General features: G+C 36.5%; 1 protein-coding gene across 1 annotated transcript; it reads left to right on the top strand.

Annotated features, from left to right (window-relative positions):
* The first annotated feature begins 198 nt into the window (after positions 1-198).
* LOC111600342 lies at positions 199-23,554 on the top strand. The gene is made up of 2 exons (XM_023316406.2): positions 199-637; positions 22,424-23,554. The coding sequence occupies exons 1-2, from the start codon at positions 199-201 to the stop codon at positions 23,050-23,052; spliced, it is 1,068 nt and encodes a 355-aa protein (XP_023172174.2). The 3' UTR covers positions 23,053-23,554.
* The last annotated feature ends 1,434 nt before the right edge of the window (positions 23,555-24,988 follow it).

Raw genomic sequence — 24,988 nt, 5'->3', positions numbered from 1 at the left:
ATATAAAATTATGAATGAAAATTCTGGGAAATGTGCTTGAGTGTGCAGCTTGGTGTTAAGCAAAGTTAATAAAAATAAAAAAGGTCTTAAGAAGAGCAATAAAATAATTAATTAGGTTCAAAGTCAAGTGAAGTGTAAAATGTGCTTAAATTAAATTAAATTCTCTGCTTATCGTAATTCATTGTGAATTCAGTGAAAATGAAAGTCCGCAAACTAAGCGTTTTGGCCAAATGCTGCCTTGTCCTGCAAATGCTGTTGATACTGCTGCTCGGCCTGAGTGCTGTTCAGGGCCGGCGTGCCACACATTTGAAGCAACGACTCGCTGTGCTCTCGCCAGCCCAAATGCTAAAGGAATACAGCACTGAGACTCTCAATGTCAGCTCTGCGGAGCAGCTGGAGGCGAGCATTGTATCCTGGACGGGCGAGCGGATAACGCAACGCAAGTCCAGCTCCACGGGTCGTGGTCAGAATACGCGTCGTCGTAAAACCAAAAGTGGCCTCCTGATTGAAAGTAACATTGGCAGCGGCGAGTCAGAGATAGCAGCTGCTTCCTCAGAGATCAGAATTGGCAAGAAGTCCAAACAGCGCGGACGCAATGGACGGCTCCAGAGAACGGACGGCAAATCGAATGCCAATGGTAAGTTGTTGCAGCCATAATCGAGTGGCTAATGCATAAGACCATGGACCACAAAGCATTCTAAATATGGCTTGATCGATTGGTTAGAAGTTGGTAGAGTCGCCTCGTTATTGCGGCTTCCTTGTTCTGCGACTCTGGCTCTGACTCTGTTGGCCATGTCGTGTCCAACGTGTCCAACGCGCATCCATATTTGGGCGCTCAAGTTGAAAGAACTTTCATGTGAAAGTTGTGACAGGAGGAAGAGATTTCTTTTTTTTTCTACTTCTTTTCTTATACTCTTTATATATATAAATATATTTACAAGTAATTCTATACGTTATTACGTGAGAGGTCCAGTTATGGGCGAGCAATGTTGTCGTTGCCTTTGCCGTTGTCTTGGCTCTTGCTGTTGCATGCCCCGTGCACAGCATTTGTTGTTCTTGTGCTTCTTCTTTGCCATGTGAACTTTGCCTATTAGGCGTACGATCTGCATAGCTGCAGCGCTGCCTGACAAACAATAAACCTATAGACATGCTCTTCATTAAAGTTTTATCTTATAGAATCCAATAAAAATCTTGTGGTTTTATTTCATTTGAAACTAAAAATATATTTTATTTAAGATTTACAGTCGATAAAGTTCTAGCTTTAAGAGTCTTCATACAGATTATTTATAGCACAGTTCTTTATCTTAGTTCAATTTTTTCTTGGATGAGTTTTGAAAACTGTTTTAATTAAATGTTCTCTATATAAATATATTTAAAAGTTTCAATTTCACACTGATTTCAAATTTAAACAAATAAATTTTTAATGTGAATTTTTTATATAATTTATTTGTTTTAAAAGCTTTTATGTGAAATAAAATGCTGTAATAAATAGCTTCATTATATTTTAAACTAAATAACAAATAAAAATAATTTTTACTTCAAACTAGTTATTTAATCTATTGAAGAACAAACACAGAACTCAAATGCCTACCAAAAAAATATATATATATTTTTATATATATTTTATATATATATTTTTTTTTATATTCCTTCATAACATCTATGTGATACGAACACACTCAAAAGAACAGTTACCCAAAGTCAAAATAAAGAAACAAAAATAATTGAATAGCAATTTAATTAATTTTCAAAGACCCACAAAACAAAGTTCAAATTCAAGAACAAAACCTATCAAAGTGGAAATGGAAAAACCCAAAAATAAGAGCCACATGCGCTATAGAATTTACAGAATATAAGGGCTGTGTGTGTGCACTTCAGGTCATTTTACTAGAGATCAACAGAGAGGCAGACACACATATGTGACCCCTTAGTGAGGACAATAGCGCCAGGCTCTACTATGATACCGCCTACTCTTCTACACTCTGGTAATTGTGGTCGTGCCCAAAGAAGATACCCTAACAACAGCAACAACAATGCAGACAATGGCCAATTGTTAGAGACACATAACCCACTGGAGTACACATATAATGGTTAAACTAGTTGCGTGCATTGTCATATGGAATATACAAATACATATATTTATATATATGTATATGTAGTGTGTCAGGGACAGGAACCGCAACACGCGCTAATAGGAACACATGTTCCAGCTGGCTGTTCGCATAGGTGTTGACCAGAGAACTCGCCGTAGGTCTAAATACATTGTGTGTGTTGTGGCCGAACTGGTTATAAAAATTAAGTGGCTTATCGTGTCGAGTCGTTCAAATTTGTTATGAGCCCAAAACTGACGAAGAAGAAGCAGCAGCAGCGAGATGCATTCCTGCGGTTGGCGTTCTCTCCTGGTGCCAGCTTACGACTTACTAATAGATTGTCTAGAAGTTTTATGATAATCATTTGTTTATGTTGACGTTTGTTGACAGTCGTCTAAGCGCTGCCAAAGCACAGTTGACCCACTCAGATAATAGCGAGAGAAATATATATTAATGAATTTTATGATTTTTGATGAAAAATATCCCAAAGTTGTTGAATATTTTGTTTATTTATTCAAGCACACACTGAGCGAAACTTGGGCTCTAAAACCTGAAGCATTTAAGTTATTTTTGAAGATATATTAAATTTGGGCACATCATATATCAATTTGTTGGGAATTTGAATATATATAGTTAGCTGTTTAAGTTGATGAGTATTTATTTAAATAATTTAAGAATTTTACATTTTACTTAGATGGAGATTAATATAAACTTTCTTTGAAAGTTATTGTTATGAAAAAACTTTTTAAGAAAACTTTGAAAGTTATTGTCTCTCTTGAAAAAGTCAAAATATATTTACGTAGTTTTTTAGATATTTAAAATTCATAAAAAAAACTTTTTATAGATGCATCATACGTAAGAAATTTTAGTAATAATTTTTTAATTATATATCATAAAAAAAACAATAAAGAAAATGGCAAAAGTATTTTAGCTGCTCAACTTAAATTTAACACAAAGATTTCCAAAGCCAAACTTCTTCAGCAGATCGAAAATCTATCAAAATAATCACATTGTTCATGCCTAGCCTGCCCTTACCTCAACAATATACACAAGTCAGACTTTCAGCACTTACTGGGAAAAGCCCTTAGCTACGGCACATTTTGACCAGCAACAAAAATTGATAACTCTGAAATAGATTGGAAAAGCAAGTTAAAAAACTTTTGCTTTTCAACGCTGGCTTGACCAAGGCGAAGTTGAAGCGTAAAAGGCAATAGAAAACCAACAGAAAAAGTTCACTAAACTTCTACAAAAAACTTCACATGTCAATAAAAAATTAAAAACAAATAAAAGTCAATGACAGCCCGAGCAAAGGCAAAGGCAAAGACTTTCAGACGAGACAGAGAAGGAAGGAGGGAGTGAAGTTATTTCCGAAGTCTCTGTAGCATTTTCCCACAAATCTAAATTTCCAGCACTCGGCGCATTGTGTAATGCAGTTAACAAGAAGCAAACAAAAAACAGAAGAAAAATATATATACAAAATCAATGAAGAATTGAAAAGTGGATGCATTGAAGAATGCATTCTTCAAACAGTTGTCTTTTCGTTTCTTTTATATTACTGAATGGGCAAACAGCAGCTTTCCCGCTTGCCGTGTGTAAATATCATGACTTGGGGAATCGTCTATATCACTTTATATGTCTACATATATAGCGACATATATATGCATGTACATTGCCAGCTAATGAGCTGATAAAGTGTGAGTGCGTGCGCTGATTAGCCACGGCTCAAGGCACTGCGACAACGGCCAGGGAAACGCAGTTGGCGTGGGCTCAAGCTAATGCCCAAATGTATCTAGATTCGTAAATGTATCTGTAACTTGGCTACCATGTATCTATATGGCCTTTTGTTGACCCATTTCGTGGCGAACTTTCATTTTCAGTAATCTAAACAAGCCATCAATCAATTAATGCCAATAGCTGTTGCATTTATCAGACTCTTCGCGAACCGTTTCGCCTTTATAAATCGAGTCAACACGGCGTTTAATCGTCAATAATTTGCTCTATCAATTCGCTGTCTCCGACTGCTCAAGACGCTGCCCACTTGACTGCACGACAACTGCTGCCAACTTGTTTTCCCATTTGCAATTCGCAATTGAATGATTTAGAAAACTAATCTAAACGCATTCGATTTGCATTCATTATCGACAGCTGTTAAAAAAGTTCCAAGCTTCATTTGTTGATGACTTGATCGAAAGTTGCTTTAGCTTCAATTGAGTTTTTCCTTTTCTTTTTTTTTTTTTTTGGGGCGTATTACTTTGAATCTCTTGAAAGGCTGCATTGGGTTATTATGAATAATATTTTGTAACATAAATAATTATGTTTGATTCATTATTATTATCATTATCATTGTCTTTGTTCACTGTCCGGGAATAATGCCTTCATCATTATTCTTTGATTTGTTTTGATAGCAATCGTTCTCATTGTCATTATCATTGTCATTATCCTTACATTATTCTTGTCATTATCATTGTCCATTTCATTGTCATTATCATTATCATTGTCATTACCATTGTCATTATCATTGCCATTATCATTGTCATGATCCTTGCATTATCTTCATTATTATCATGATCATTATCATTATGATTATCATTATTTAAATATCCACATCATTATTATCATTTTTATTACTTGTTATTATAATTTCATTACTAATATTGTTATTATAAGTATTGCTATTATAGTATAATTTCCGATATATTTAATTAACAAATCTCCATTCTCATTGTCTGAATTAGAGTATAAAAAATTTCGTATTTATTTTTACAGTTTTACAGTTTCCAAGTATGAAAGTATTTCTCTCAACACACTCAAGGTGTTTCGCCATTTCCCTGCCACATATCTCTATATTTCGAATGCCCTTTACGAATCTTTCACAACGCTTTACTGTTTCCACTTCTGTTGCATCTCAGCTGCAGGGCCCTTTGTTGTGATAATTTATTAAAATGCAGTTTATAGATCTTTGGGTTTAGTGTGCCAAGGCAACAGCCTGAGCAACACCTGGCCTTTCGAGTTGTTGTTCATGCAACATTTTGCAGAGCGTTTACGTGAGATCGTAACTGAAAAAGACAGCTGCTTCCAAGGAAATTAAATATTTGCAGAAACTATGTAGAGCAGGAAGGATAAGTAAGCAAAATGTAGATAAATATCTGCATGATTATAAAATGTCTGAAATAACCCAATTTATATGATCTGTGTGGGGGTAGTCCAAATGTAGATACACATGTCAAAACTCCACAAAAACAATAAACAAGCCGAAGATGATGCTCAGGCAATTGGGGTACTCATTAAAAAATAAACAAAAGCCGACTGAATACAATGGATTGGACGAGAATTCCTTTTTCATTGAGTCTGGGGTCTGGTAATATGATATGGAAACCTAATATATCCTATACAAATTGCGAGCGCGCTTTTGAACTGAAGTTCCAATAAATAAACCACTTAAGAACATAAAACTAAAGGGCAAAACATGCATTTAAAGTTTTTATAGATCAGCCCGAAGCAAACCGAAATACGATGTAAACATTTTGTTTGTTATTCATAAATACCAGAAAATAAAATACGACGCAATTTGTAGCGGTACATAACTTCTATAAACAAACGAAATTTGTAAAGAATTGAAAAGTAGTTGGAGTGTTGAGTAGAAAGGGCTTGATAAAGAGATACCCTGTAAATGTACGGAGTCCAAAAAAAATGCATTTTGCTTGAATTATTTAAACTGTACTTTCCGAGAGAGAGAAAGAGAGAGAGAAAGATATATAGATAGATAGAGAGAGAAATATCAAGATAGACAGAGCGAGAGAGCAGAGAAGGAAGTAGACAGAGAAAGAAAAGGGAGAGGTAGAGAGAGATCTACAACTCTCTACATAAAGGTAGATAACTAGAGGAAGAAAGAGAGACAGCACAAGGAAATTATCAGTTTCACATTGTCTACATCTTTCTCACAATTCATTCATCAAAATATTATCGAGCTGCACGCAGACTGACATACCCCTTTGCTTAACAGCTACAGAGTATAGAAATTCATGCTATAACTTTACGCCGGTAAACCGACGTCGTCCAAAATGATCTATTGGAATTCCTTCCAAACTCCCGAAGAGTATGTAGAACTGTTCGCGGCGCTGTTTACATAAGTCGGAGCATCAGTTTGGTTTGGTTGGCAATAAACTTATGCTTAATTGCTGGCAGATCTATCTGATGGTTCCTGGGCGATTCGACAAAAGCTTTGAAGTGCCCCACTGGCGTTTGGCCATAAATTAATGTAATAGGCCAAGTTTTGATAAGAGATTGACGCCGCCAGCCAGACGGCAGAAGGCAGCCAACAGAAAGCAGACGGCTGACAGCATAGACCCTGTCTCACTCTCTCACCATTGGGCTGTGGGGCCACCGGAACATTTAACGGGTCAGCGGCACAGCTCCGCTGTTGATGTGCAGCCCGTGGAAAAAACAAATACGTTGCTCGTTAGCCCAGACACTTCAGATAAGAGCGAGAGATGAAAATGCAATGGGCAGCAGTTCCAATAAATTCTGATCTTAGTCTACACGTAATTGGGTCAACGAAAGAGCGCATCAATGTATTGTTATTATTTTTTTTTTTTTTTGGTAGTCTACCTAATGTGCTGATAATGATCGCGAGAGATGTCTGAGAATTGCGTGCGGATTGAGTTATCAATGTGAAGGTTATGAGGAAAATTTCTAGATATTTCCCAGCAGGAAACGAAAGATATATATTATGAGTAATGTTTGGGCATGCGTAACAAAACCTTCTGCAGCTCATTAAATAAGTTTCCTGGAAGCTCATTATAAATTATGTGGAATTAAGTGGAAAATGTTAAATGGTGTGCGATATGTATGCAGTTTAAGCATAGTTGATCTTACTATAAACACTGAATAATTCATTATAATTTAAGGCAATCGAATCCAGATCTTTATAAGTTAGAAAATGTTTAAAGCAATGAAATTTGAAATATTTTAAAAATATTTAACAACTTTTTTAAAATTCTTTTATTCACTTCTGAAGCCTTTTAAAATCTAATTTATGTTTTATTCAATTTTATTACGCACTATTTCTCACTTCAGAAATACCTTTTAGCAATTCATAAATTTACTCAATTTTCTCAACTACCCAAAACCCTTTTAAGAATTCTGTTCGCACTTAACTTGTGTCGCGTCTCATCTATAAAGCTGTCATTTTACAACTTTCGACCATCTTACAGCTCAGTTATCAGGCATAAACAGGCATCGATGACAGCGCAACATGTTTAACACTATCTGAATCCGAAGTGAATACATTCAATGTCTATGTCGCACTGCTTGCGGCATCTTTATCGAGCCATTTGTCAATATTTAAGCTGATAAACGATCGTTGATCGAAAGCGGCCAACAGCTGTCATTGAACTTCATTGATAAATGTCGCTGGCGACAGACAGGTTTACCAGGCACTGGCGCTCAAAGTAAATACTCGAAATGCATTTCATTCAGTTGCCAAGCATATCATCAACTCTCCTCGATCTATTTGATAAGCTAAACACACATCATCCGTTGCTTAAAGAATGTCCAAAACTCATATCAAGCCCCATAACTCAATTGATATCTGATAACACTCTCTACCTGTTGCTCTTCCATTTTTCTTTCCTTCTTTATTTTGAAAACGCAGCAAATATTTTGGTATCATGTCAACACATGGATAACTTGTGCTGCTTCGGATTGAATTCCCAATAAATGCATATATTGATTCTTGATTTCTAGGCAGGGAAACGTCTTCAGCACTTGAAAGTGCTGTATAAATATTTTTGATCGCTGGAAATGCCTCTAAATTATGTTTTATGTGGAAGTTTTTCATTAAAATTGTTTATTTGCTTGCGGGTTTTTCCCTTTGAAAAAGTTCTTTCTGGAAAAGTGTTTGGATTTCGACTTTGGCGTAAATACATTCAGGATGTGATTTCTCCAGCGTGCCCTTTGATGAAGTTGGCACTGTAAACACATCTCGTATTGAAATTTACGTCATATTTCCAACTGTGACTCGAAACATTTCCATAAGTTGTCTAGCCCTTTTTTTTTTAATTTTTCTTGGTGGCTTTAAATATGGGGAACGTTGTCTCTAAATTGTATTGTCAAATTTAAATTTTAGAATAGCGATTTGTTAACGCACATCGAACGACAAGTGTTGAAGCTCAAGAAAACTGGATATTCATAAGATAAGAGAGAGAAAATTGCCATAACACAAACTGCTGCAATATGGATGAAGGTTTCTCGAGCTCTTTAGTCCTTATAATGATATTATTTCCACTACTCAAAACCTTGTCATTAAGACTAAGCGAAAGCTAACAAATTTTTGTGAACACCTAATTGTTTTATATATGAACTAATATTTAGTTAAAAATAAAAACTAATATTTGTTCTTGAAAAAGAAAAATTATGGCTTAGGCTTATTGGAAAGTTATTATAAAATCCCTTTTGATTTAGGTTTCATTGTAAATTCCTCAATCAAGTTTTGACTGCTTTATTTGCTTAGTTTATGAGCTAATTTAGAAGACTCAATCATATTGCTTCTATCGGTACAATTGGTGCACATGAGTATTCTAAGTATGTTTTTGTAAAAATATGTAATAGGACGAAGGCATCCTTCGTAAGGATCTCTATGAGAATATATCATGGCTGTGCTGATAGGCATCTATATGTTTCAGTCTGTCTGGCTGCCTTTCTTTTCATACGCCAAGCCTTTAAAGAGCATCTGACATTTAGCTTAATCACTTATACAGCTGAGGTAGCACAGCTTAAGAGCAGCAGAAGTCAGGCGTGCGTATGTGTGCCTGAACTAACTCTGAGAAAGGTACAAAAGTTTCACTCAGTTCTGATTGTGACTGCGAGTCGAGGGACAAACACTTGATCGAGCGTAAAAACGAACTCAGTGAAACACTCAAGAGATGAGCTCGACTATTTCTCTGAGTGAGTGGGAGTCGCCCTATATAAAAGGCGAGCCGACAGCAGCGCTTCTTCAGTCGCATACGGAAGCTGGAGCTGCTCATATTCTTCTTTTGGTAAATAAAAATAATATTAATAATTATGCTAAGCAAAATTGTAATAGTTATACATTTTTAATTTTAAAGATTGTATTTAACATAAATTGTTTATAATAATTTAAGTGGCAATTGTTCTCTTGTCGTTCTCATTGTCGTTATTCTTATGCTTTAGAAGTAAGTTAATGTTCAATTTGGCAATAAACATAACAATGATCATTATATCAATGCTCATTTTGATATTGATAAACAAATAATCATTAATATAATGCTTATTATAAGACTAACTATAAGATTATGCTAAATGTAACTAAATATATAAAATAAAAATGACGTTAGCTATAGAGCGACCGACTCGAAGTGGCAAATTATATTCATTATTGTAATAATAATCATATTAATAATGAAATTACTATTGAAATTAATTTCCATTGTATATAAATTATGATAATTTCAGCATATAAAATAATTATTAAGATTTGACTCAAAATAATTTGCAAGCATTGAAAAAACGACTATGAATTTGATAAATTGCTAATGCAAGATGAGTCTTATAGTCATGATAATCATCATATTCCAAGGCATTGTAAACATCATCAAGTTTAAGGGCATTTACTACGTCCCTGGCCAGGGTATCTTTTAGTCTGGCACGCACATATGTTAACCATGTATACAAAAAATCATACAACATTTGAGGCATATAAAGCATGCTCCGGCTTGTTATAAAAATAAAAAAAAATGTCACATATGTTTGCAAGGGATTCCCTTCGTCTGCGCTCTGCGTAACTTCAACTTCCGATGAGTCATATTAATTGAAGATAAACGAGCTCGCTGTCTCGCTTACCCTCTCATTTGGTAACTTTAGACTGCAATTTCTCAACAGATTTCAATCAGCTTATATCCGAATGTCTGGCAATTTAACAAATGTGCCGACAATGGACGACAACTTTTCGCCCAGTCTATTTTGAATACATGTTGGGGGCATATCCATCAGCACGCAGGCTATTTACAAGCTGCAAGCAACTGCAACAACAATAACAACAACAACGAGCCACAGACAGATAGATGGATGCAGCTGATGGACAGCTGCCGAAACGTGCCTTAACGCATGACTCACGCATCGACAGGAGAAAACTTAGCGGGAAAAATGAGTTTTGAACTGAAACTACTTTTTGGCACAGCTTCAAAGTCAAGTAGTTAGGCTGCCACACCCCTAGTGCGTGGGCGTAAAAGATTTTCAAGCTGCAGACATCGAGTGAAGCTATTTAGATGCCGAAGCTAGAATGAAAAACCTGCTGTCAAATCGCAGTGAAAATGCCCGACAAAACAAATTGTGCGCCGACACGTTAAAAGCTCAAGATCAGGTTCAGCCTTCTGGCCAGAGATACTTTTCAGTTGCGAGATACAGATACAAGACGTCACGTTGACTGGCGAGTGCCGTTGGCGGCTTTTCTTTGCTTTTTTTGTTACTTTGTCGGGGTGGCATCTTTGACAGCTGCCCCCGAGATTTAGCTCTAAAAGGATTGAAACATTTGGGGGCACGCCGCCATGATTAGTGTTCCAAATAACGCAACTGTCGTTCGGTGAGCCACAGAGAAATTGACATGCGACATGCAAAGTGATCCAACTGGGATACCAGTCTACTCAGTCGGCATATCGGTGTTTCAGCGTCTGGATCGACGCGTTGCTTGACAAATTGCTTAATTAATACGCCTCGAAGTCGATTTGTTATTGTTGTTTTTGTTGTTGGCCAATATCTGAAAACCTGTTGCCGTTTGCCTGTTGCCTGCTGCCTGCTGCCCCTTGTTCAACTTCAAAAGCCAAAAGTCGGCTCAGTTATTGGCATTTCTTTAATTAAAATAACTGAGCTGAATGCTTAAGTAAATTTTTCGCTTGAGTTTCAAATGCAAAATTTTGACTTGTTTTTCATTTCTATAGCACCAAAACTGACGTCAGCCATGCCATGTTTTACGTGAATCCTTGACTGTTAAGCTATATTAATGAAGAGGAAGTCAACTAAAGAAAAAACAAATGTTTTTAACTGGCAATTGTATTTCATCAATAAAGATGTGACCTTCAGTTTGTGCTAAAAGGCATAATAAATTTGTGAAATATAGTTATAAAATATTTAATATAAACACACGTCTAAAGTAATTTATAGTTGTTGATGTTTTAAACATTGATTTTACCTGATATATATATATATATATATATATATATTTTTTTTTAAATATCGTTCAGTTATATTGATGAAGTTGAAGTCAGCAGAACTGACAAGCTTAAATGTTTTTTAATTAACAATAAAATATTAGTAAAGATGTACAAAGTGCTGGACTATGCGAGCTTCAATTAAGCGTCAAGAATCTACAAATATATTTATCTAAAATATATTTTGTGTTGTATTATTATTTATACAAAATAAAATAAAATTTAAAAATATATATTAACTAGCTCATATACTTAGGAAATGCTTGACTAATTCCACAAATTATAAAACAAATTAGATAAAAATAAATACAAAATAAATAATAAATACAAATATTCAACTTTCATAAAAAATATATACAATTTATTAAATTTATATTTATTTACAATACAAAAATAATTCACATGCAAAACAATTAATTTAAAAAATATATAAAATAACCATAATATATACGAAGCCCTCTTCTCCATATCAAGTTTTTAATATGCATAAAACATAATTAAAAAATCAAATAAGTTTTATACAACAGCCTTTTAGAGCCTCTACGAAAATATGCATAAAAGCTAATTGAAAAACTAAAATGCAATTTGACAACTCTCGTAATTGAAAAGTATTTCGCATTGTAGTTTCTCTCGTATTTACTATGTCAATTCCGCATTTGAATGCAATTCCAATGCACTTGTCGCATTTGTTGAATCTACTTTGGCGAATCGTGACTAAACAAAACTAGAAAATTACCATCTTAGCTGCAAACGGCAGCCACCCATAGCTACACCGTTACGCCACTCAAAGAAATAAGTAGAAAAACTTCAAGTTGAGCTCAGCTTGAAGTCAGCTTGTTCAATAAAAACGTTAATTGCTAATCAAAAGCAGCATTTTTGTGACGCGACGCAGGATAAGCGCTTATCAAATTGCAATATCCGATAACTGGTTAGTTTACTTAGTTCGTTCAGGCGATAAAGAAACCAAAAGCAAACACAACAAACAAAAAGAAAACGCTGGTCAAAACAAGCTAACAGATACGCAACATCAGCATCAACAGCGCGGACAACAACGTAAACAAGCAAATTAACGCAATTTCTTCAATGTTGCCAACAGATACATTGAATGTATCCTACAGATACAAATCGACTATTAGCCAGCCATAGCTTGACAACTAGGTATTACGGATTGCATATGCCATAAAAAACAATAGCCAATATGGCCAGCGAGTCGCAGCCAGAGCCAGCCATCTGTTAACCACAATTGGCGGCGCCATCAAATGGCCAAGCGGCGCCTGAAGCATTCGTGGGCTGACACCAGGCTCGAAGCTGGCGGCGCCTTTTTGCAGCCAAAACGAAACACAAGCTCAAAGCTAACACATCGCGACGCTTACGTACTAATTAAATAGTTTACAAGTCAACTCGATTGGCATTTTACTTTTATTTTTTTGGCCAAAAAATCTTTGAATCTTGACGGCTTTTTATACCCTAAACTCATTTGAAATGAGGTGAAGGAAGCGACTTCATGTATTTATATAAAGGTATAAGAATTATAAGGTGTGGCTTGTTCAGCAAGAGGAAGCTGAGTTGATACCGTCTTAGCTACTCTGTTAAGTTTATCTTGAGACATTTGAAACTTTTTTTCTAGAATTCTATATATAGAAGAAATTTAACTATGTTCTTTTTTTCTTATTAACAAAAAATAGATTTTTAAAAAGGATGCTTAAGCATAATTAATAGACTAAAAAATCTAAATATTTTATGTCCTGTGCTGCAGTAAAATTGCAAAAGCTTTGCTTAGTTAAATGATCATAAACTGCTTAAATGATTATAAAATCTGGTTTACTCGAGTTACTTGATTAATAAAATATGTTAATATATAGCTGCTTTAGGATCTAATATATATTTATGACAAGTATTTAATTGCTGAGCCATCTTCGAGCTCGATCGGGTATCTTTTAGTCCTGCACTCCCCATTACTACACTCTTTCTTGTATTTTATAAACTTGTTTCAGGTCGGAAACGCTGTTCAGTTTTAATGTGTCGAGTGAAATGAATTTGTTTATTGCTCCGATCGCCTGCAGCGTGTGCCATTAATGACTGTCACTTGGATTAGCAGCTGAGCTTTGGAAGGCTGACCCACTTCAGTTGGGGCTGCCAACTCGTTAAGATCTATCCCCATGTTCATGGTCGTAAATGTAATGTTTTTATGGGCAATCGCAAGTGATTTGTCGATGAAGTTGAGTTGCAAATGCAGCTCATTTAACTGTTACTCTTTCTAATTCAATTTGCAATCATAAAAAGGAGGATGCAATGATTTAGAAACAGGTCGAAAGAGCTGGGTGTATCCTGATATCGATGGCAATGCTTGATGTTTGAGAGCCAGATAGAAATGGTGGGTGTATTTCTTAGGATTTGTAGCTATGTTATGGAATTAGATGGGTGAGAGTAAGGAAACAAATTTAAAGATCAAAGCAGAGAAAAAGATGAAGAGAGAAAATAAGAGTGGAAATATTTCCTTTTATTTGAGAAAAAGCTGGCAATAGTGAACATTTAGAAGCAACAGCATACTTAAGATATTTTAATCATAAAAACAAAACAAATTAGCTATAAAATTCAATCTGCGCGAACTGCTTCCACATGCTATAAAAACTGATCTACATGCACTTCATATATCTCATACATTCCATGCTTAGTTTTGACTCACCCAGCAACAAGGCAATGCAGCATAAGAAATTCCTTAAAATCACATAAATTAATCTCAACAAAATGATTTCTTAAAGAATTTCTAACCGTACTCTTGCAATTTCTTCAAGGCGTCTAGACAATGTCGGCGACATGACCCTGTCCCAGTCGTCCCAGTGAATGCTGCTCGTTTTACTGATGTTCTGAGTCATGAGTTTATAAATTTAATTATGACATTATGATGCGAGGCGCAACATCAACATACAAAAGCGGAATGCATTCATTTATTAATAACAACTGACAGCGAATGACAAATTAACCAGTGAGAACTGCAAGCCAATCGAGTGTGGGCGATTGCTTGTGACTTGCGACTCGTGTCTGGCCCAAAAAGTAATTGAAAATATATCAAATAACCGAAAGCTCAGCCAACCCAAACCAGTCAGACGTAAGTAATAAGTGCACGAAAGAGGCCCCAAAACTGTGGCGCAGTGTTGGTTAACGTTTTCTTGTTTCAATATTTATTTGGAACTCCTAAGCCAGTCGACTCGAGTCGACTCGACGCGAAGCAAATGCATTTCAAGTGATTGGCAAACACGGAGACAGGGCAAAAATTCGTTGTAGAGAAACCCCCCCTGTGGGATAATGGATATTTCGACGCCTTAATGAATGAACGCGATTGCAAGTGCTCGATAAGAGTTTGTATTTTTTTGTTTTTGGCCACAAAAATCGTGATAATTATAGCTGCAAGTGCAGCTGCTTGTGCCCAAATATATATATATATATATAAAACACCGATTGATCAGGCGCCAAAAATTATAAGCGTTAAGTATTTCTCGTGATGTTGAGGCACTTATTAAATTATTAAATGAACCGCTATACGCGGAGATCTTTGCCAGATTTCTTGTTTCTCTCTGTTTTTGTAGCCAGTGGCTTACACAATTTCGATCAGAGATTAGATAAGAGTCAAGTGCTTTTGGCGCTCAAGCGTAACAAGTCGCTTAATTAACACGGCTCTTGACGGGCAGAGTCTAAAGAGTGTGGCTTAAACAGTTAGCTGTTGCCGGTTCTGCAAGAGTCAAGTTAACTTCAGTTCACGTGGGCACATTAAACAAAATTACTTTATTTACAAGCATTTAATGAGATGGGATTAAGTTCAGCCGTGCCGCAATTGATCTAGGAATAATTTTAGTTTAACCAATGTGTTGAGGTTGTCAGAGTGATGGAAGACTACATACTCATCGTCTTGTATTTATTGATTATTACTAACCAAGAAATAAACAAAGTTTGGCATACAAAATGTTGGCAGGTTTCAAGAATCTGAGCTCTATATTTATATACATATATATATTACTATATATAGTATATAAAATTTTATTTATATATTACTGAATTACTGAAATTTAACTTTCTTTGCATTTATTGTGCTTTGATGTTACTTTTATGCTTCAATATGGAACTTAGTTGCATCAGCTGCTTTATACTCTCCCATAATTTCTAATAATATATGTTATATATATATGATACATATATACATATTTATGCATTCCTTAAGCAGCACCAAGTTCATTAATTAATTGTTTTATCCTAAGTATGTAAAATAATATTTTCGTTTCCTTCACTGAATTACTTCACTCATTACTCAATCACAGAGCAAACAATTCCTACAAACTTCTCTTTCTCCCTCTCTCTGAATTGCTTTCCATTTTGCTAATTTAACCATTTCTCACCTGCCCCGCTCAAAGAAACCTTTGCATATCTGTGTATTCATGTACTGACACCTCTCTTCAACAGCCACCCAATGTGCAGCCGCAGCACTCGAATTAGTCTCGCTGCCAACTCCCGCAACAAGCAGCTCGATTGTGTGTGAGTCATCAAAACAGCGCCAAGTGGCAGCTACCAGTCTTCAATACCAAATCAAGCATTACTTGCATAACCCAAACCAAAGTCATCGACCAACGATCAACAGCATTATGATCACGATCATGATGATCATGAGCCAAGCATGCATAAATATTTTTCTACAGTCCAGCAGACACGCACACACGCACACACACACACATTGAGTTATTGCTGTGCAGCACTTGAGCACGTCAGAACGCCGGTAGCGCAGTGTAGATCGGCTCAACCTCTCACACCTGTCCCTCTGCCTCTCCTACCTCTCGATCAGTTCTCGGGCGTTGCTTCAGCCATCGGTCAGCAGCTTTTGAAGCACCCACCAAACTGCAGCATCCCAGCACTCGATGTCCCGGTACGGCTTTTATGTTGTTGCACTGCCAGACTCTGCTTCGACTGTGGCTGCTGCAGTCAGTGGTGCGCTGATGCATGTCCAAACATCCTCAGTTCTGGTCAGTTTGTTGCTTGTTCTAAGTTCTTTCACATTTTTATTTGTTTTCCTGGAATTGCGTTTGTCGCCGCGTCTGTCCGGCTTGTTTGTCAGTTTGTTTATTTTCGTGTGTGTTGATTTTCAATAAATATTTGACATTTGTCTAGGCCCTTTTTACCCCTGCCTGCCCTGTTAGCCAGTCAGTCAACCATTTGGCTGCCAACAACACGGCGCGGGTACATTAATTCTTCAAGTATTTCCAAAAAAAAAAAAAACTTCAGCCGCCCCATCGTAAAACTCTGCTGGAGCTGCACAGGTCTGTCACCTGTCGCCCAAGTTCTCTAAGCTCTTTTCAAAGCTGATGCATTTTTAAAGTAAGAAAAGAACAACGTTTGGCTCCAACTGCAATGCGGATGTTTGAATTGAACTTTTCCTCTATTTGGTTGCGAAAAATTGTTCGTGGAAATCATGTGACATGCTCAATGAGGTGTTGAATGTGTCGCTTTAGTTCACTTTGAAATCCATTTCACATGCCACGCAGGTGTCTCTAAATAATTCACAGTTTCCCTAACTCGCAGAGTAAATCTTGAGGCGTTAAAGAACATTGTTAGCGGTATTTTTTTTTTCTTTAGTGTAATGAAATGTCAACTGAAAATCTATGAAGCCAATTAAGGATTATAGATATAGGGAAACTGCAGCTAGGACAAGGCTTTATTAGCTAAATGTTGGCTTAAAGTTGAGTTTGATTGTCTAAGATACTTAATAAGATACTTAATGTCTAAGATACTTAATGAATAAGGAAGTATTGGTAGTTCGCCGTTTTTAGGAGATTCTCAATATAGGCAGGACATGTTTTTTTTGACTAAATATTTATAATTAGGTTGATAGGCTATGATATAAATTCAGTTTAAAATTGTAGCTTATAAATCAAGCCCACCCTTCTATGAGATTCTCAAGTACACAGGGCTATGCTAAGCTAGCTAAATATTGAGTTAAAATTGCAGTTTGTTTATTAAAGATTTAAATGAAGCTCTTCAGCTTAAAGATTAAAAAAGTAGTGAGATCCTTAGAAGCATAAGACATGAGAGTATATACAAATATAGACTGAAAAAGTATTCTTAGCCTATTATTAACCTAAAACTGAGGTTATGTATATATACAATTACAGCTGATAAGCTATGGCTGGGAGTATCGGGCTTCCACTCTCCTCTTCTATAGCTTCAATTGTCTATCTTTAATTCTTGAAGTCATTTAGACCATATTTATATTGCATATCATATACATATATACAAATATTTAATTTCCTCTCAGATATTAATAAAGCACTTTAATTGGATTTGATGCATTTCACCCTTTGAGTTCTCTTCTGCCCACAGTGATTTCCTGTTCAGCGCATTAAATTTGATTACTTTTCATTAAGCGCCCACAAAAATTCCCCGAAAATATGCTGCCTCAATATATACATATATTGAATATATTTATTTAGCAAACACTGCTGCTGCTGCTGCTGCAGCCATTGTCGCCATTTGAAATTGAGCCGTTTCAGCAGAGTCGTTGAGTTTCGTCTCGTCTCTTGGCTTTTGGCCGCCTATTTATGGCCATATTTTGATTGCTGTTTCGCTGGCTCCAGCCAACACAGCCAAGCAACCAACCATCCATCCATCCATTCTCCGGTAGCTGTGCAGCCTGTCAAGATGCATAAAGTTTGTTTTCGTCACGCTGCCGCCTCGCCTCAGACAGGCATCAGAAGTTGAGGCAGCCATGTGCGGATGGATCTTTTATTTTGTGCCTCTTTTGGGGCAGCAGCAATTTTTATTATTATTATAAAATGTATTTTGTTTGGCGAGTTGATTGAGTGTCGTCATCAAATATTTTAGCAGCCACTTGGGCTACCGTTTAAATCTTTTGTTATGCATCAAACAGGTCGCACACTGATGCAACTGGCATTTAGCCATTTGCTGGGCAGGAAATACATTTCTGGCGAGCAATTTGCATTCTTTGAAGTTCAACTGCAATGGGAACAACTTAATAAGCAGCTAGCGAACTGGTAGTAGATATATAGATGTAATTTATGCCTGGCTCCACTGTCTGTTTATATGCATAATTGCCAACTAACAAACAAGATGGAAGCCAATAAAAGCAGTCAGGCAAAACACTGGGCCGGGGCGACATCCAATGCACAGCTGTGCGCTGGGACTCGATGAAGACCAAAAATAGTGAAAATATGTTTGTATTTTATGCGTCGGTCGGGTTCGATATGAATAAAATGCAGAAAACAGTAAAATGCTTTCAACTATGCGAGAGTTCGAGGTAGCAACATCAGCAGCAGCAACAACAATAACACAACAGCAGCTGCTGCCTATCTGCAACTGCAACTGCAGTCGCTCAGCTTCCAGCTTCCAGCATCGAGTCTCATGCGTGTGCCCATAATAGTTCGCAATTAATCAAAAAAACCATGGAACAGCAGCATAGACGAAATTTCCACATACAACACTCTGAATACTCTGCCCATTGGCTTTTGTTGCTTGCATTGAAAATTTTTTTAAATTACTTCTATTTGTTGAAATATTACTTTGGTGGAAAATAAATAGTATTAAATATTGTTGCATATTAATATAAGATTTGAATGTAATATTTGAGCTTCAAAAATTTTCTTTTATATGCATTTTACATTTTCAATTATTTATATTTATAATTATTGCTTGATTCAAATTATGATTGTTGCAATGGGTGAATAAAACAAAGAGCAATAACCTCTCAGTTCAAAGCTTCAGCGTTGCTCTTAATATTTATTTGATTTACTAAAATTTATATATTAATAATTTCAAGTACAATTTAAATAATTATGCTTTAGCTTATCTTTAAGAATATTTTTTTTTTAACATTTTTGTAGCAAATCTCATTTTCATATCTCATTTTGTCCTTCTTATCAGTAAAATCCTTTTATGGGAATATACATATATATAATTTCTCTTCTCCTAAATATCTTCATATTCCATTTATCTTTCTCTTTCGTCCTCTTCTTTTCTCTCTCTCCATTTCTCTCCTCCCCTCCTCCGTTTATCTTTAAGCATGATTAAAATTCTTTTCAGCAAATGCTCTTCTTGAGTTTCTTATTTAATGATGATAAACATATATACATATATATACTTTTAACATTCCTTTGACTATTCTTATTCAACTTATCCATTCTCCTACAACAACAATTCAACTCATCTGTTCTCACTTTAAGCATCTGTCCCTCTGTTCTTCTTTATCTAAAATCTATGTTCAATATTTCTTTACTATTTTCTAAAACTCAATCTCCGCCACCATGACAAACTTTTCTAATACTCTATAATTTCTTGGAAAAACCAACAGGAAAAGATAAGTTTCCAGTCTGTTCTGTGTGCTTCTTTCTTGCTGGCTGCAAATTTTTATGGTTTGTTTATGGCATTAGCTGGCATTGCCTGGGCCAGACTCAGGTTGTCTTCAATTGGTCAGCTATTGAAATGAATATTTATGAATTTTCCCTTTTTCTACTCATTTCACGCTCGAAAGTTTTTCATGCTATTCATTTAGTCAATGCATAAATATTTCTGTGGCCATTCAATTTGTCAAAACATTTAATCAGCAAAACTTTTCTCACTTAAGCTGTCAGCGCATGGAAAACGAAAAACTTGCCCGCGCAAGCTGGCCACAACATCGAGGCAAGGTGGGACTGGCGGAGAGATAACCAATTCAGTTTCGAGTGCCGAGAGTGGAGTCAACATTTTTTGGCTACCGCAAATTTGTTATTTGTCAAAACATTTAAATGCCATTTGCGTGTTCCACCGCATTTTGACAGCCACCGATAATTTTTCGTGCTTACTTTTGGCTACTTTTCGCACCTTGCCCTGGCGTGGCATGGCAATTTTCCTGACTTTCTAGGCATTTGTTTTAACTCATTTAAATATTAGTATTTAAAAAACTAAATGATTGTTCGAGCGTTTTTCGTTTTGTCTTGGTTTTAAAAATGAATTAGTTTCAAGTGAAAGTCGTTTGGGACTTGTAGAGGTTGGGCTTAGACATTTGTAATCAAACTCTTTCCCTAGACTAACGCTGCACACTCCTCCATCTACTTTATCTACTTGAGCGACGCTGCTCATATAATGTCAGTAAAAATGCGCACATATTCACTTAAAGTTTTCGCAAAACTTTTCACATTTGCAAACTCATCTCTTCCATTAAGTTTTCTACTTCTTTTGTATTCTCACGTAACCTTCTCAAACATTTCGAAATTTTTTAAGTTTCTGCCAAAGTTTTCGAGTTGAAAAATGGAACAAATGTTGGAAAATGGATTAGACTGGGCCATGCGCTGTATGTAAAGCTAAAAAGAGTTGGATTTTGTTGAGAGGCAGGCTTTAAGAAAACTTTTGGGCTATTATTATAAAATGGAATTGCTTTCAAGCTGCGAGTTTTTGAAGAAGCAGCTCTCATGCTGCAAACTTTAAGCCATGTCTTCAAAGCTGCAGCTGGAACAGTGAAGCAGGAATAAAGTCAAAAGGAATAGATGAGGCTTGCCAGTTATATGAGCTTTATGGAGCCCAGTTATTCAAGGCATGCAAATAAAAATCCAAAGTTTGGCGCCTCAGAGCCCTTTCCACATAAATCCATATACACTTCAAGTAACTTCTAAACAGAGTATTAAAACTTATATGCATTTTCGCAGCAATTACGTCAACATTTTTCTTTGCTACAAACAAATGGGAAAACTTTTTGTTGACATTTGCCAACAGCTCCACACGCTGACACTAGCAACAACAACAACAACAATATCAGCAGCAGCAGCAACAATTGCAACAAGTTCAGTAAGACTCACATAGCTAGGAACAGCAGCAATTGCAATTTTTGAGCTAGCAAACATGCAAATGGCATACCAGGTCAACATAGCTGGCCCAGAGTCCAGCTGCTACCAACTGCTGCTGCTGCTGCTGCTGCTGGTCAGCGATAAACTTTATCTCGAAAGTTGCCTTGTTTATTTTTGCTTCTGTCTTGTATTCTTTTTTCGGCTATCTATCCGTGAGATATATTTTTGCAATGCAGACCAATCAATATGGCAACAGACGAAGACTGTCCCACTGAGCAGGAGTCGAGAGCAGCTGTTTTTTGCTGATTTATGGCCCAGTGTATGAGGGCATGTTCTTGACTTGTTTGACCAATTAAATTGATTGACATGGGAAAATCTGTCAAGTGTGTAGAATATGTAACAAGCTGCAAGTGGCTTCAGTTGAATAAAGAGCGCGCTGAGAGCTTTAAGCTAGAGCTGAAGAGTTATAAATTGAGTAGAGAGAGAGTTGTTAAGGAAATATAATGTTGAGGCTTAAGTTGAAGCCGAGAGTTTCAAGCTAAGCCAGGCGAGCTATAAACTAGAGGGAGTGCACTGAAGGCAATGAAGCCAATTGAATTTCTACTGAGTGCCAAAAGCTACAGATAAGGAGCTTAAAGTTATAGCTAAAAAATGTAAAAGTTATAGCTGAACTAGAGTGAGAAGAAAAAGAAAACTTAAAGGACAATTAAAAGCTGTTTCAGCATATTGAATGCTATAAACTAGAGCTAGCGCTGAAGAGCTTTAGTCAGGGTTGGAAAAACTTTGAAGTAAAAGAAAAACTTTAAGATTTTGAACACTCTTTAGCTATAAGCTTTAAATTCCAATACTAAGACATATATGAAAGAGAATTAATCTTAGAATAATCCTAATTCACAACTAAAAAACTAAATTTCTATTGGCTTCATCAATTCTCGAACCTTAGTCAACTACTTAAAGCTAGAATAAATAAGTCGAAGAGCCAAAGTAATACATAGTGTAAAGGTAAGCAGCGGTGATCTAGCAGAAACTTAAAATCAATAACTCTAAAGTTTAGCTCAAAGCTTTTGTCAATGTGCTTTTGCTGAAAGCTGTTGCCTTCAATAAACCTTAAATTTCAAATAATTTGAGCAATTATAATTCTAGTATACTCATAAAACGATTTTGATAAGGAAACACTTATAACATTTAGTTTTCTAGATGCCTCAAAGTTTCTTTAACACAATTTTCCAATACATATATACATATATAAAATATTATTCAGTTTTATAATCACTAAACATTTCTTCATTTCTAGATATGCGTCTGCGCAACACCCAACAGGCAGATGAGGCCATCAGTGCTGGAGGTCTCTATCCGCCGCTGTTCAATGTCGCGCCGCGCGCCTCGATCACAGTGAACGCAACTTGTGGCCAGAACGGAGCCGAGGAGTATTGCAAACTGGTCGACGCCTATCCGCATCGCAATTGGGCCAAGCACTGCGGCACCTGTAATGCGCACAGCTCCGATCGGGCCAAGCAGCGACCCATCGAATCGCTGATCTCGTCGAGCAGCAGCTTTGAGGAGAGCTGGTGGCAATCGCCCACGCTGCAGGGTGGCCGCCAGTTTGAGTATGTGACCATCACGCTGGATCTGAAGCAGGTGAGTGCTGCCGCTGGGTCACAAATGCGTCTCAGGCATTCGCTAATCACATGTGACAGTCGAGCTGTGATCCAGTTTGTAATTAAGCCGCTGACTTGTCACTCATTTACAAGCGATTTAACGCCCAGTTCCATGATCCATCCATCCAACCATCCAACCACGTTCCCTGGCGCTTGTCGCCGATCATTAGACGCTGTGCGCATGAAATATGATCGCAGTGGACGGCGATCGAGTTTGGAACCGGTCAATAGGTATTACATTCTAATGCTCAAATGGCAAGCGTAAATTTGCTTTGATGCTGCTTTGATTAAGTCATATCGTCTTACGGCCAAGCCGCAACTTTCTTCAGTTATTAATGACACGACATTGATTTCCGGGTTGGGCCATATATTTATAGAGAGATTAAGAGTATCCGAGTGTAAGTGGATCTTTATCTGCTGTTCGTGTATTGTATTGTGTACTGTACTACAGTTGTAATATTATCTAGTATTTCTTCATATTTCTTGTAGTTTGTAGTTTAAGAAAAGAGATTTGAAGTTCAATTAAAACTTGAAACTCATGAAAGCCGAATATAGACTTATATTAAATACAAAAAAATCTCCGCTCTGCTGCCACAAAATCTCCCTCAAGTACTTTGACAGCACGAAGAACATGCAACTCCTTAAAATCCACTCAAATGTGAAATTCACTATAAAATACATTGTTGTTTTCATACTGACATCCATTTAAAGTACAGCAACTTGCCATCCCACAACACATTTTTGAACTTTGGACACTTCCAACAGCAAAATTCTGAAAGGAAATCACAAAAAAATCTGTAAAATAAATCAAAAATCTGTGACAGAGACAGCGAGCGAATATCTCTCGTTCATGCAAAAATCATCAACGTAAAGAGAGCGTGTAAATTTTGACAGATGCTGTTGATGTGTTGACGCCTTCACTGCTTAACTCCCAGCCGCATTCCCCGCTGTGTCGCCTACACTTTTCATGGAAATTCCATCGACTGGCGCTGCCCTCGACCGAGCAGCGTAAACAAAAGTCATGGGAATATTAACGAAAGAAAAAAAATCACACAATTATTGCATGAGTTTTTAGTTCACATTCGGTCTGTCGCCGTCTGACCAAAAGCTCAATTCAACATGTGTCAATTGTAGTTAAAATTGAAAATTGTCTCTGAACGCAGACATCTGACATCTACATAGAGCGCATCCATAAAAGGTAATTCAATTTTATTTGATTCTGTTTTTTGTCGTGTGTTAAAGTTTTTCATACGCTGCAGAGCCGACAAAGTTAATTAGGATAGGATCCAATTTAAATATTTATGTGACTCCCTGTTGGTGAGTTGCGGCTCCTGTTCGTTATTTATTAATAACTTTCTCACTCTCATGAAGCGCATGGCTGTCATAAATCTTTCATACTTGCAGGCATATGTGAAAACATTGTTTTTAATGCTCCAAAGAAGGGTGCGATGACTTTGGTACTAGAGCAACTCTACAATCTTGAAGTGTAACTAAATAGTTTGTAAATATTTTATAGAAAGTATTTATTATTGACAGCAAAAATATTTATAAAATATATTAAATTAGGCTGTGACGTTATATATAATATTAACTCTTCATAGAATATATAAATACTTTATGAATCGTAAAGGCAGCGAAGTTCTTGACTCCAGCAGATTTAAGCAACTTCAAACTAGCTTAAAATGTAGCTATAAAATAATAGATATTAATCTCTCAATTTTCAAGCTCAAGTCGCTTATATCAATACGAAAACATGCTCCCTATGTAAGCATAGAGTATTTCAACTTCGACACGGGAAACTTAATTGTACTTTCATGTTTTTAATTTTAAATCAGCGCCCGGACTCTGAGAGTTCGTGGCCGAAGTCGGCTGTTCGGTGCCCCGGCTCTCTGCACGTTTTAATTAAGTGTATACTTCCATAATCTGGGCTACGTCTTGGTCTTGACTGCATCTTTGTCTTGTCTGTGGCGGCATATGGCAATGAAAGAATCATATCAAAACATTGAGGAAGTTATTGGAGGGGGGCGAATCATGGATTCCAGCCAAACGATAAGTCTCGAGTGCAAACTGCACTTGAAATGTCAACTTTGTGTCGGTTGATGCTAAGCAGATGAGATGCCTCAGCACATAATTTGCCACATTATATGGAGAGAAAGTTCACGATAATCAAGCAGATTGTAATAATGAAACGATTCATTATG

The sequence above is a fragment of the Drosophila hydei genome, unplaced genomic scaffold (assembly GCF_003285905.1).
Source record: "Drosophila hydei strain 15085-1641.00,03,60 unplaced genomic scaffold, DhydRS2 tig00008116-arrow-pilon, whole genome shotgun sequence".
Lineage (NCBI taxonomy): Eukaryota > Metazoa > Arthropoda > Insecta > Diptera > Drosophilidae > Drosophila > Drosophila hydei.
This window is presented reverse-complemented; position numbering and strand designations above follow the sequence as displayed.

What these genes read in the sequence shown, in the direction of transcription:
- LOC111600342 (XM_023316406.2), top strand. Translation starts at nt 199, where the DNA reads ATGAAAGTCCGCAAACTAAGCGTTTTGGCCAAATGCTGCCTTGTCCTG. An exon ending in CGGCAAATCGAATGCCAATG is followed by an intron (nt 638 to 22,423) that starts GTAAGTTGTTGC and finishes CTTCATTTCTAG; the next exon opens with ATATGCGTCTGCGCAACACC.